At 38.3% G+C, this 12,914-nt stretch overlaps 2 protein-coding genes across 3 annotated transcripts in view; both read right to left on the bottom strand.

Moving 5' to 3' along the window:
- The window catches only part of LOC123499869 (glutamate receptor ionotropic, kainate 3-like), a 20,339-nt gene extending 12,737 nt beyond the window's left edge, over positions 1-7,602 (bottom strand). Inside the window, exon 1 of the mRNA XM_045248404.1 lies at positions 7,546-7,602. Coding sequence (XP_045104339.1) covers positions 7,546-7,602 — 57 coding nt within the window. The remainder of the gene's footprint in view (positions 1-7,545) is intronic.
- A 386-nt stretch (positions 7,603-7,988) lies between these two features.
- On the bottom strand, positions 7,989-12,475 carry LOC123499729 (ionotropic receptor 93a-like). 2 transcript variants are annotated; one of them, XM_045248157.1, is made up of 7 exons: positions 12,341-12,475; positions 12,039-12,186; positions 11,622-11,772; positions 11,111-11,262; positions 9,331-9,643; positions 9,013-9,171; positions 7,989-8,708 (listed from the first exon to the last, which is right to left on the bottom strand). In XM_045248157.1, the coding sequence occupies exons 3-7, from the start codon at positions 11,652-11,654 to the stop codon at positions 8,517-8,519; spliced, it is 849 nt and encodes a 282-aa protein (XP_045104092.1). In that variant the 5' UTR covers positions 11,655-11,772; positions 12,039-12,186; positions 12,341-12,475; the 3' UTR covers positions 7,989-8,516. The 2 variants fall into 2 exon arrangements, with proteins under 2 accessions (XP_045104092.1, XP_045104091.1); XM_045248156.1 differs by lacking the exons at positions 11,622-11,772; positions 12,039-12,186; positions 12,341-12,475 and having other exon boundaries at positions 11,111-11,421.
- Between the last annotated feature and the right edge of the window lie 439 nt (positions 12,476-12,914).

Genomic DNA, 12,914 nt, shown 5'->3' with positions numbered 1-12,914 from the left:
CCTTCACTGACCACCCTGGTGAACTAGCCTTCAACTTTGCTATCCTCCATGACCTAGAGCAACTGGTGCAACACCCTACTCGTATTCCTGACCGTCTTGGAGACACGCCCAACATTCTTGATCTCTTCCTCACCTCTAACCCTTCTGCTTATGCTGTCACCCTTTCATCTCCGTTGGGCTCCTCCGATCACAATCTCATTTCTGTATCTTGTCCTATTTTCCAATCCCTCCGCAGGATCCCCAAAGCGAAGGTGCCTCTGGCGTTTTGCCTCTGCCAGTTGGGGGACCTGAGGAGGTATTATGCTGATTTTCCTGGAATGATTATTGCTTCCGTGTCAGAGACCCATCTCTTTGTGCTGAACGCATAACAGAGGTGTTAGTATCTGGCATGGAGGCGTACATTCCTCATTCTTTTCTCAACCTAAACCTTCTAAACCTTGGTTTAACTCAGCCTGTTCTCGTGCTATACATGATAGAGAGGTTGCCCACAAAAGGTACTTGAGCCTTCCATCTCCTGAATCTCATGCACTTTATATCTCTGCCGGAATCATGCCAAGTCTGTTCTTCAACTTGCCAAACACTCTTTCATAAATAGGAAATGTCAAAATCTTTCAAACTCAAACTCTCCTCGTGACTTCTGGCATCTAGCCAAAAACATCTCAAATAACTTCACTTCTTCATCTTTCCTCCTTTATTTCATCCTGATGGCACCACTGCCATCTCTTCTGTCTCTAAAGCTGAACTCTTTTCTCAAACCTTTGCTCACAACTCCACCTTGGACGATTCTGGGCTTGTCCTCCCTCTCCTCCTCCCTCTGACTATTTCATGTCTACAATCAAAATTCTTCGTAATGATGTTTTCCATGCCCTTGCTGGCCTAAACCCTCGGAAGGCTTATGGACCTGATGGGGTCCCTCCTATTGTTCTCAAAAACTGTGCTTCTGTGCTTGCACCTTGCCTGGCCAAACTCTTCCAACTTTGTCTATCGACTTCTACCTTTCCTTCCTGCTGGAAGTTCGCCTACATTCAGCCTGTTCCTAAAAGGGTGACCGTTCTAACCCCTCAAACTACCGTCCTATAGCTTTAATCTCTTGCTTGTCTAAAGTTTTTGAATCTATCCTGAATAGGAAGATTCTCAAACATCTGTCACTTCACAATCTTCTGTCTGATCGCCAGTATGGCTTCCGTCAAGGTCGCTCTACTGGTGATCTTCTGGCTTTCCTTACTGAGTCTTGGTCATCCTCTTTTAGAGATTTCGGTGAAACTTTTGCTGTTGCGTTAGACATATCAAAAGCTTTTGATAGAGTCTGGCATAAAGCTTTGATTTCAAAACTGCCCTCCTACGGCTTCTATCCTTCTCTCTGCAACTTTATCTCAAGTTTCCTTTCCGACCGCTCTATTGCTGCTGTGGTAGACGGCTACTGTTCTTCTCCTAAACCTATTAATAGTGGTGTTCCTCAGGGTTCTGTCCTGTCACCCACTCTCTTTCTATTATTCATTAATGACCTTCTTAACCAAACTTCTTGCCCTATCCACTCCTACGCTGATGATACCACCCTACATCTTTCCACGTTCTTTCAGAGACGTCCAACCCTTCAGGAAATCAACAGATCACGCGGGACGCCACGGAACGCCTGACTTCCGATCTTTCTAAGATTTCCGATTGGGGCAGAGAAAATCTAGTAGTTTTCAATGCCTCAAAACTCAATTCCTCCATCTATCAACTCGACACAACCTTCCAGACAACTATCCCTCTTCTTCAATGACACTCAACTGTCTCCTCTTCCACAATGAATATCCTCGGTCTGTCCTTTGCTCATAATCTTAACTGGAAACTTCACATCTCATCTCTTGCTAAAACAGCTTCTATGAAGTTAGGTGTTCTGAGGCGTCTCCGACAGTTTTTCTCGCCCTCCAACTGCTTACTCTGTATAAGGGCCTTATCCGTCCCTGTATGGAGTACTCTTCGCATGTTTGGGGGTTCCAGTCACACAGCTTTGCTTGATAGGGTGGAATCGAAAGCTCTTCGTCTCATCAACTCCCTCCTCTGACTAACTGTCTTCAGTCTCTTTCTCACCGCCGAATTGTTGCATCCCTTTCTATATTTTATCGCTATTTTCATGGTAACTGTTCTACTGATCTTGCTAACTGCATGCCTCCCTCCTCCTGCGGCCACGCTGCACAAGGCTTTCTTCTTCCTCTCATCCCTATTCTGTCCAACTCTCTAATGCAAGAGTTAACCAGTACTCTCAATCATTCATCCCTTTCACTGGTAAACTCTGGAACTCTCTCCCTGCATCTGTATTTCCAAATTCTTACAACTTGTCTTCTTTTAAGAGGGAGGTATCGAGGCATTTGCTCCCCTAATTCTGGCTGACGGTTTTGGCACTTTTTACACTTTTTAGAGAGCCAGATCTCAAGTGGGCCTTTTTTTTTTTTTTTTTTTTTTTGCCCTTGGCTGGCCCTCTTCTCTACGCAAAAAGGAAAAAAAAAAAAAAAAATATATATATATATATATATATATATATATATATATATATATATATATATATATATATATATATATATATATATATATATATATATATATATATATATATATATATATATATATATATATATATATATATATATATATATATATATATATATATATATATATATATATATATATATATATATATATATATATATATATATATATATATATATATATATATATATATATATATATATATATATATATATATATATATATATATATATATATATATATATATATATATATATATATATATATATATATATATATATATATATATATATATATATATATATATATATATATATATATATATATATATATATATATATATATATATATATATATATATATATATATATATATATATATATATATATATATATATATATATATATATATATATATATATATATATATATGCTGAACGCATTATAGAGGTGATAGTGGCTGGCATGGAGGCGTACATTCCTCATTCTTTCTCTCAACCTAAACCTTCTAAACCTTGGTTTAACACAACATGTTCTCATGCTATACATAATAGAGAAGTTGCTCTCAAAAGGTATTTGAGTCTTCCATCTCCTGAATTTCAAGCACTTTATATTTTTGACTGGAACCATACCAAATCTGTTTTTCAACTTGGTAAACACTGTTTCATAAAGTAGAAAATGTCAGAATCTTCCAAACCTCGAGTTACTGTGTTCCATAAATAAAACAAAAAAATAAATAAAAAAAGAAAAACTCAAACTCCCCACGAGACTTCTGGCATCTGACCAAAAACATCTCCAATAATTTTACTTCTTCATCTTTCCCTCTTTAATTTCATCCTGACAGCACCACTGCCATCTCTTCTGTCTCTAAAGTTGAACTCTTCTCTCCGACCTTTGCTAACAACACTTTGTATGATTCTGGGCTTGTCCCTCCCTCTCCTCCTACCTCTGACTATTTCATGTCTTCAATCAAAATTCTTCGTAATAATGTTTTCCATGTCCTCGCTGGCCTAAACCCTCGGAAAGCTTATGGACCTGATGGGGTCCTTCTTACTGTTCTCAAAAACTGTGTTTTCGTGCTTGCACCTTGCCTGGCTAAACTCTTCCAACTTTGTCCATCTACTTCTATCTTTCCTTCTTGCTGGAAGTTTGCCTACGTTCAACCTGTTCCTAAAAAGGGTGACCGTTCTAATCCCTCAAATTACCAGCCTATAGCTTTAATCTCTTGCTTGTCTAAAGGTTTTTAATCTATCCTCAATAGGAAGATTCTTAAACATCTGTAACTTCACAATCTTCTGTCTGATCGCCAGTATGGCTTCCGTCAAGGTCGCTCTACTGGTGATCTTCTGGCTTTCCTTACTGAGTCTTGGTCATCCTCTTTTAGAGATTTCGGTGAAACTTTTGCTGTCCCGTTAGACATATCAAAAGCTTTTGATAGAGTCTGGCATAAAGCTTTGATTTCAAAACTGCCCTCCTACGGTTTCTATCCTTCTCTCTGCAACTTTATCTCAAGTTTCCTTTCTGACCGTTCTATTGCTGCTGTGGTAGACGGCCACTGTTCTTCTCCTAAATCTATTAATAGTGGTGTTCCTCAGGGTTCTGTCCTGTCACCCACTCTCTTTCTATTATTCATTAATGACCTTCTTAACCAAACTTCTTGCCCTATCCACTCCTACGCTGATGATACCACTCTGCAACTTTCCACGTCCTTTCAGAGACGACCAACCCTTCAGGAAGTCAACAGACCACGCAGGGACGCCATAAAACGCCTGACTTCTGAGGTTTCTAAGAATTCCGATTGTGGCAGAGAAAACTTAGTGGTGTTCAATGCGTCAAAAAGTCTAGTACTCCATCTATCAACTCGACACAACCTTCCAGACAACTATCACCTCTTCTTCAATGACACTCAGCTGTCTCCCTCTTCCACACTGAATATCCTTGGTCTGTCCTTTACTCATAATCTTACCTGGAAACTTCATATCTCACTTCTTGCTAAAACAGTTTCTATGAAGTTAGGCGTTCTGACTTGACTTCTTTTAAGAGGGAGCTATTAAGACATTTGCTCTCTAATTTTGGTTAACCCTTTACTTTTCTTCTTGTGAATCAGAACTCAAGTGGGCCTTTTTTTTAAATATTTTGTTGACCTTGGCTGGCCCTCTCATATATATATATATATATATATATATATATATATATATATATATATATATATATATATATATATATATATATATATATATATATATATATATATATACCGATTCCTGTAGCTATTGTAATTGTTGAACCTATCTACGTGCTGAAAATTAGAACGATGAAAAAAAATATAGGTAAGGAGTTATAATTAATAGGGTGAGGAAATTAAAACGCATAAGAGGAAAAAAGTAGAAAGTACAGTAGTATAGACAACGAGGCTAATCAGGTTTTAAGATCAAAATAGAGAATAGAAAGTATGGAGTGTGATAGTTATGGCGGCAAAGACTGGGAACATAAAATATTGCGGAGGAGACCAGATGAGGGAAAAGATCGAAGGCAAGACAAGAGTGAGGGCTAAAATTGCGGTAAAACTGCTAAAGATGGAGGTCATGGAGGAAGATGGAGTGCAATGGCGGATGTAGGGGATCCGGACAACCCTCAGCAGCTTAAGTACCCTAACTCAGCTCCTCTCTGCAATGGCGTATCCGAGGAGCGGTCCGTGGGGTGTGGAACCAGCCATCCACGTCCCCCGAGCAGCATGTTTCAGACTGATTAAGTATTCTCAGTTACTGAGTATGATACCTGTCATTCATTTGAAAAAGAAAAAAAGAAAAAAAACGTAAATTCAATCACAGGTTTTTAGTCATTGTGTCAACAAGAGTCACCTCTGTAATAATTTTAGAGAAGATTTGACAGCTTTTTATCACTGTCAACTGAAGAAAGAAAACTAGACTCTTCATTACCTTTGTGCAGAGTCCGTTTTCAATATTCTATTTTATTTCAGTATCTCTTTAATCTGACAAAACTAGTTCATGGCCAGGTTTGTTTTGATATACTTTGGGGAATTTACTAATGGTACAAGTTTTATATAGCCTAATGTTGCAGAGTACATTAATTTAATCTGGACTTATTTGTTTATCTAGCCAGTACGGTGCCAGCAGCAGCTGATCATTTCCATAGACTGTAGACTGTAGAATGTATCTTTGGCCTGACAAATAATTTAGTGCTAACCCGATTATCGTTATCTCTGCTTTAGTGACTGATCGAGTTACCATATTCCATTTGGTTATTTTTTATTTTATTTTATTTATTTATTTTTTATTTTTTTTTTTTTTTTTACTGAAAGTTTCCTTGCAGTGTATGATGTAGGCTATAATTGGGTAATATAGATGAATACCGGTGTGGCAGACCCTTATCAGCAGCATTTTATTTAGGAAAATATATGATTAATGTGTGCGTACATCCAGCTGCAAATGGTTTTCACTATTTTTTTTTTTTTTTTTTTTTTATAGATGTTCATTTATGTATTTTTTTTCTTACTGTGTGGATTATAATGTTTTATGTATGCTTACTGTTGTAAGTTAGTATTTACCGGCATCCCATCATCCATTAGGTCTAAGCTAGAGTTGCCTCACTAAAGGGCAGGGCTATGAACTTAAGCTAAGGGAAATTATGGAATAAAAATAGTAAAACGTCCATTGTTTTGGAAATGAATTTATACCTAACCTATCCTAATCTAGATTAGGCCCCTTACCTCAAAACAAAAGATCCTGGACCCGCCTCTGTACTGGACAAAACAACTGCAATCTCGTATATGGCACTAACCCCTCATTAGGGAAGTGGTAAGAATAGCAGTATGGTCTCCCCTAAAGCGCTGCGCCAGATCAGGTTTTCTCTGGATGTAAATTGTAATAGAGAAAGGAGATGCACCTCAGATTGGAAGGAAAACTTATCCATAAGGGAGGACTTAAGCCAAGGGGGGAAAAGTAGAAGCTATAGACCCATAGCAGCGGTAAATATACTGGCTAAAACCTTTGGGTGAGTGATGAATGAAAACATAATGAAGTAGATAAATGAACTGAAGATTTTACGGGATGAAAGAAGCGGCTTTATGTCAGGTAGAGGTCTAGAAAATGTACTCTTTTTTAACGAGTTGATGGAAAGAAGTAAGAGGTTAGGAAGTGAGCTATATCTAACACTTATAGACCTGGAGAAAGCGTACGATACAGTAATAAGCGAGAACATTTTCTGTAGTACAAGTAGATGGAGGAGTTGATACACTGAGCTGGTGACTTCCGGCCTTGTATTTAGAGAAATTCTTTTCTATACCTCTTGTCAGTCACAGAAAGTATTTGTAATAGACTTTGAAAACAACAAATCTTTTTACATGCTATTAAAAGACATCTGTTTATTGGTCACCTTATGTTGCACCAAGGAGGAACACCAAGTGTTATGGTGTAGTGACACTGGCACACTGACACTGAATTAATGAAGAAAAGACAAATATTTGTTCTTCCTGAGCTACTTGTAGATACAAGTGATAATGAAATTGTACTCCAAGTACGATCTAAGGAAAGAAAATGTACTAAAGAAACTGGTTAGGAGATTCAAAAGGGAAACAAGAAATATTAAGCGGTGTGTGTGGGTGGGTGTTATAACGTGTTCGCTATAGCAATTAGGAATGAGTTTCTTGCTACCTATGGCTAGTAAAAAAGATAGCTGATGATATATTTGCATGGAAGCTTATCTTTAAAACTAGGGAAAAATGAGACGATTTAATTTATAGTTTGCTTGCGTACCATTTCTCAAGTTACATATGGGCTTAAGTTTCATTAGCTTGATATTTCGGTCAATTTACGTGTCTGATTATGTGTATCGATAAGGAGGAATATGATAAAGAAAAAGATAAATAGACAGTTTTATCCTAAGACAATTCAAGGCATCGGAACCAAGGAGTTGGAACACCTAACCTGAAACGTGACCATCAGTATCTACCACCTCCACACTTCGATCACTGACTATGTGGGTGTGTACTTACCTCTGGCTGTGGCTCGTAGACTTGGAAGGAAGGAATTTGCTGGTTACTGGAGGGCATTATTGTGCCGCAACCCTGTTGTTAAAGCTTCGCTTGTATCAGCAAGTCAATCATGTTTGTTGTGGTCAGGCATCTACATAACTTTGTGTATTGTGTATCTGTGCTTGGTCTTCATTTTATGTGATAATATATACTTGTTAGAAGCAGTACAATGAAACATTTCTAGATGAGGAAGGGAAGCTATTTTCATTATCATTATTATTTGCCCAAGTAGTGTAAGGTGAGATCTGACGGAGGTCTTTAAATAAATTGCTTTATGTATATTGACACCGCTAGATCTTAGATGGTTCATTTTATTTATAAAGGACATTATGCAAGTTGGGCAAGTGTTCGCTATTGTTTACGATATCAGGTTATCATACAACGATAGTATATGGGGCATAATTTTAGTCTTGTCAGGATTTCTGTATAATATTTACTGGTGACATTACTGGTTACAATAGAAAATCTAAGAATGAGTTTGTTTTCTTATCGTAACAGGCTTTACTCTAAAATCACACCGCCTGCACCATTTACCATTGCAGTCAGGAACATTTATAGGATTTATTCTTGGTTGGAAACGAAATACAGCTTTTCTAAGGCAAAAACTAGGAGAGACGGGATTAGGACAAAGCACGGGACGATGAAGAGCCCTTGTAAGTGGTCCAGGTTCAGGGCCATCACAGCGCTTTCCTGTGCGACCGGTACCATCTTATCCACGCCTCCGTACTCCTGCCGAACGTTGGAGCGCCCCCAGTGTGAAGAAAATTTAATGTCGCATGGACAAAGACTTTCAAGCTGATAAGGTCAACTGTACGAGGCAAGTAATGTATTCTAGTGATATTGATACACTTGTGGATGTGTCATGAATATTCACATACGGATTTGAAATGGAAGAGGAAAACCAACAACAATTTATCAAATTCAATAATAATTTATGAAATACGGTCAGTGTACTGAACCACACTCATCATTACTTTCATGGTGGCGGTGAGTCTGACGGACTCTTGGAAGAAGTGGTGCAGGAGGCCGCTCTCCACCACCCGCCCGATCACTGTGTCGAATTTGCGCTTAAGAGGAGAATGTTTCTGGAGGGCCATGGCGATAGGATAGGGCGCGAAACACTCCTGTAACACATGTATGCTTGAATCCTTAAGTATGCTAATATATTCTTACGAAGCTTCATAACTGACAAATAAGCAGCTGCTCAGAAGATAGAATGAGGAAAGACACAAAACACAGTGCAAGGAAGTGAATAGTGTGCAATAGTGAAAAGAGGCACAAGGGATTGAAAGTGAACCAGACTTGTTTCCATTACACTATGAGTGACAAACCAACATAATTATCACACAGTGCACACACTGAGATAAACACGGACAAAAGCCCGCCAATCTTTTTTCAGTGTCCGTAGGTCACCGTCTGGGTTCTTACCTTCATGAACCGCATTGAGCTCTCACTTCCATGAGTGAACCGTGTGGCTATATGGAATTCTCCGAAGCTGCGGCTCTCCAGAAACACCGCCTTGCCGGCCAGCACGATAGGAAACACCTCATACTCGCTGGCATAGACACGGAACACTTTGCTCAGACCCTTGGAATACACACAGATAATGATATTTATTACTTGATGTCTTAATACCAAGCCACTTGCTAATGTCCACATGTTCTTTGCCATTTAATTGTTGAATGTTGACTCAAGTATTCGTGATGGTGGAAACAATACAAAAGCATGATAGATAGCCTGACTCACCCTTAAGTAGGGATCAGTGGCGGTTACAATGCTTGACATAAATACAAGCTCTCCTAAGGCAGCCACCTCAAGGCCGGAGTGATATAAATCCTCTACGGTCTGGATAGAAGCAGGGGCTCGACGCACCAACATGAAGGCAGTCAGGTTTCCTGAGTACACTATGGTAAGAATCATGCAGTACATCCATAGGAAGACAACGAAAATTCGCGTGCTCGGCATGTGTGGGAGAAAATGTTGAGACTCGCAAAAGTGGAGGCCAAAGGCATAGTACCAGCTAAAGCTGAGCCAACGGAAGCTGGACAACTCCTCTCCGCTGTCCGCCACGAGATGAAACAGAGAAACCATATATATATATATATATATATATATATATATATATATATATATATATATATATATATATATATATATATATATATATATATATATATTATATTTATTTATTTATATATATATATATATATATATATATATATATATATATATATATATATATATATATATATATATATATTATTTATTTATTTATATATATATATATATATATATATTATATATTTATATATATATATATATATATATATATATATATATATATATATATATATATATATATATATATATATATATATATATATATATATATATATATATATATATATATATATGTATGATATATTCATTTTATATAACTTAGAGTGCGCTTTAAGCTAACTTTCGAGTAGTTTGAAAGGTATTAGGTACATAACTTGGAGAAATGAAAACTGAATTGGGTACAATTTCATTACGTGCCTGATCACCGAGTGCCACACATTACCTGTCAAAACAATAATCATAGGTGGCCCACAGAAGGCCTTACATAACCTGAATCTCATTTACTTTACAGTTTTTTTCCTGGAATCATGGCAAGTCTGTGTTCCAACTAACCAAAAACTCCTTCATCAATAGAAAATGTCAAAATCTTTCTGTATCTAGTTCCCTTCGGAACTTTTGGAACCTACCCAAAAATTTCTAAAAACTTTACTTCCTCATCTTTTCTTTATTTATTTCAGCCTTTTCATCCATCTCTTAAGCTAAACTTTTCTTTCAAACCTTCGCTAAAATGGGCTTGTTCCTCTGTCTTCTCCACCCTCCGATTATTTCATGCTGCCCATTAAGACTGCTCGCAGTCATCTTTTCCCTTATTGGACTTAAACCTCGGAAGTCTTATGATTATGAATCTGAAGGGACTCTTGCATTGTTCTCCGAAACGTACTTCTGTGCTTGCACCCTGCCTAGTCAAATTTCCAACTCTATTAATATCCACCTTTCCTTCCTGTCCGAAGTTTGCCTACATTCAGCTTGTTCCTAACTGTAACTGTAATCCCTCAAACTACAGTCCTATTGCTTTGATTTCCTACCTCTCTAAAGTTTAGAGTCTATCCCTAATAGGAAGATTCTCAGATATGTATCACTAAATAATTTCATTATCTGATCACCAGCATGACTTCTGTCTAGGCGGCTCTATTGGTCATCTGGCTTTCCTTACCGAGTCAGAGTCTTGTTCATCCTCTTCTAGGGATTGGTAGAACTTTCACTGTTGCTTTATTATATCAATACATATCAAAAGCATTTGATAGAGTCTGGTAAAAAGCATTGATTTTGAAAATACCCACCTACAGATTCTACCCTCCTTTCTGCGGCTTCTTCTAAAAAATTCTTTCTGACTTCTGTTTTTTGCTGCACTCATAAAAACTAAGAAAGAAAAAAGAATTTTTTCTATGTTAAACGTGAACCTCACCACACATTGCTGAGATTAGCCACTAGCCAGAGTGCAGGACCAGATGCGATAATGCCACAGAAGATAGCCAGCCAAGTCCAGTTTTGGAAAGGAAAGGCTAGGGCCTGCCAGCGGGGCAGCGGCAGCTCCGTGCGCGCCATAAAGCAGGCCATCTGATGACACAGAGGCAAGCATACAATTAGTCTGCAGCCGAATGACACAAGACAAGACTCAAGGACACAGTTCATGACTCCTCATCCGCGTGATTCGACTCTTGACATAAACAATAATATTAGTGTTCCACAAACCAAGACAAGGGGCGTCACAATAACTTCACTACTAACCACTAACACCAAGCGAGGGGCTTTGCTCAGATAATGCCATGCAGCCACCACTACCACCACCACCATCACCAAAACCACCACAACCACCACAACCATTACCTTTTTACTAGGACCACGTTTCGAACTGTAACCTTTCACGGAGCTTTCATTACCTGATTTTTTTTTTTTTTTTTTTTTCAAAGTTTTACCTCGTATTGGAAAGGAACCGTGAAGTCATACATCTTTGCGCGGATATACGATACGTATAAGTTGGAAATTACGATGTCCACCTCGTCTCTCTGCAGTTCGCCATGTATTCCTGTCCAAGATCCGTTTTCGCCATCCACCCCCACGTCTCTCCTGCAACATAGGTGACGGGAAAGTGACATTGGTGAAGTAAAACGCGAATCAGTGTACCTGTACTGTAGTATGGTATTCAGTTTGCATGCAAAAGATACGTCAGAAAATCATAAATGAATTAACAATTAAATTAATGAATAAAGTAAATGTATTAGAAATTAAATATAGATATGTAGATGAAAAATAGATATGGTGTTTACTTTTTTCTCGCTTTTTTTTTTCTGTAAAACAAAATTTACAGATATGAAGTAAGATGCCATACTTACCGTCAGCAGGCTCCGCAAATTTAGGGGTGAAATTCAGCGAGCGTGCGATAGCTTTGATGAGAGATATTTCCTCGCCGAAACGAAAAAGGAGCGACCCGTTCTCAGCACGGTAGTAAATGATGCTCGGCTCGAAGTTGAACGTGCTAACCTGCAGATGGACAAAGTCGGAAGAAAATCACGTTACTTATAGACCTGTTAACAACAGGAGATTTCTCTCAAACAAGTCATAATTTCCAAAGATCTACTTTGACAATAATTTCAAATTGACTTTCATCAAAGAAAATATAATGTTGTCCCGTCACCTTGAGCACAGCCCCTCGCAAGTCCCCGACCTTCTCAGGGAAAAGGTTTGTCTGTTGTACATGGAACCCTCTGCGACTGTACGTAGCTATGATCTTCACTCCAGGGCCCCAGTACAGCTGATTAGCGTACAGCCGTCATGTATCAGACGCACTCTGTCGTGGATATATGATTCACGTCTTGATAGAGCTACAATTGCATGTTGCATCGTGTATGTCGAGTGATGGATTGAAATTTTCCTAATGACTCTACCCTCAAGATAAAGTGTCAGGTTGCTCAAGAAGCATATAGCTATGCACCTTTACTACACCTAAAATATTTTCCGTCTTCTTGCCGTTCCTCGTAGCCACCAGTGCCTTCAGCTGCGTCACGGAGCCGCCCACCACCACATACCTGTGACACATCACGGGGTTAAGCCGCCACGATGGAGCATAGTTACAGGTAATGAGCATTAATGACAAAGATTCTTAAATCTATAAAAAAAAATAAGATAGTTATTGTGGCGTAACAGTAAGTCAGTATGGCGTGTGAATAGAACACACACCTTCCCGCGTAGTTCCATGAATGGTGGTGTGA

This window comes from Portunus trituberculatus, chromosome 50 (assembly GCF_017591435.1).
Source record: "Portunus trituberculatus isolate SZX2019 chromosome 50, ASM1759143v1, whole genome shotgun sequence".
NCBI lineage: Eukaryota > Metazoa > Arthropoda > Malacostraca > Decapoda > Portunidae > Portunus > Portunus trituberculatus.
This window is presented reverse-complemented; position numbering and strand designations above follow the sequence as displayed.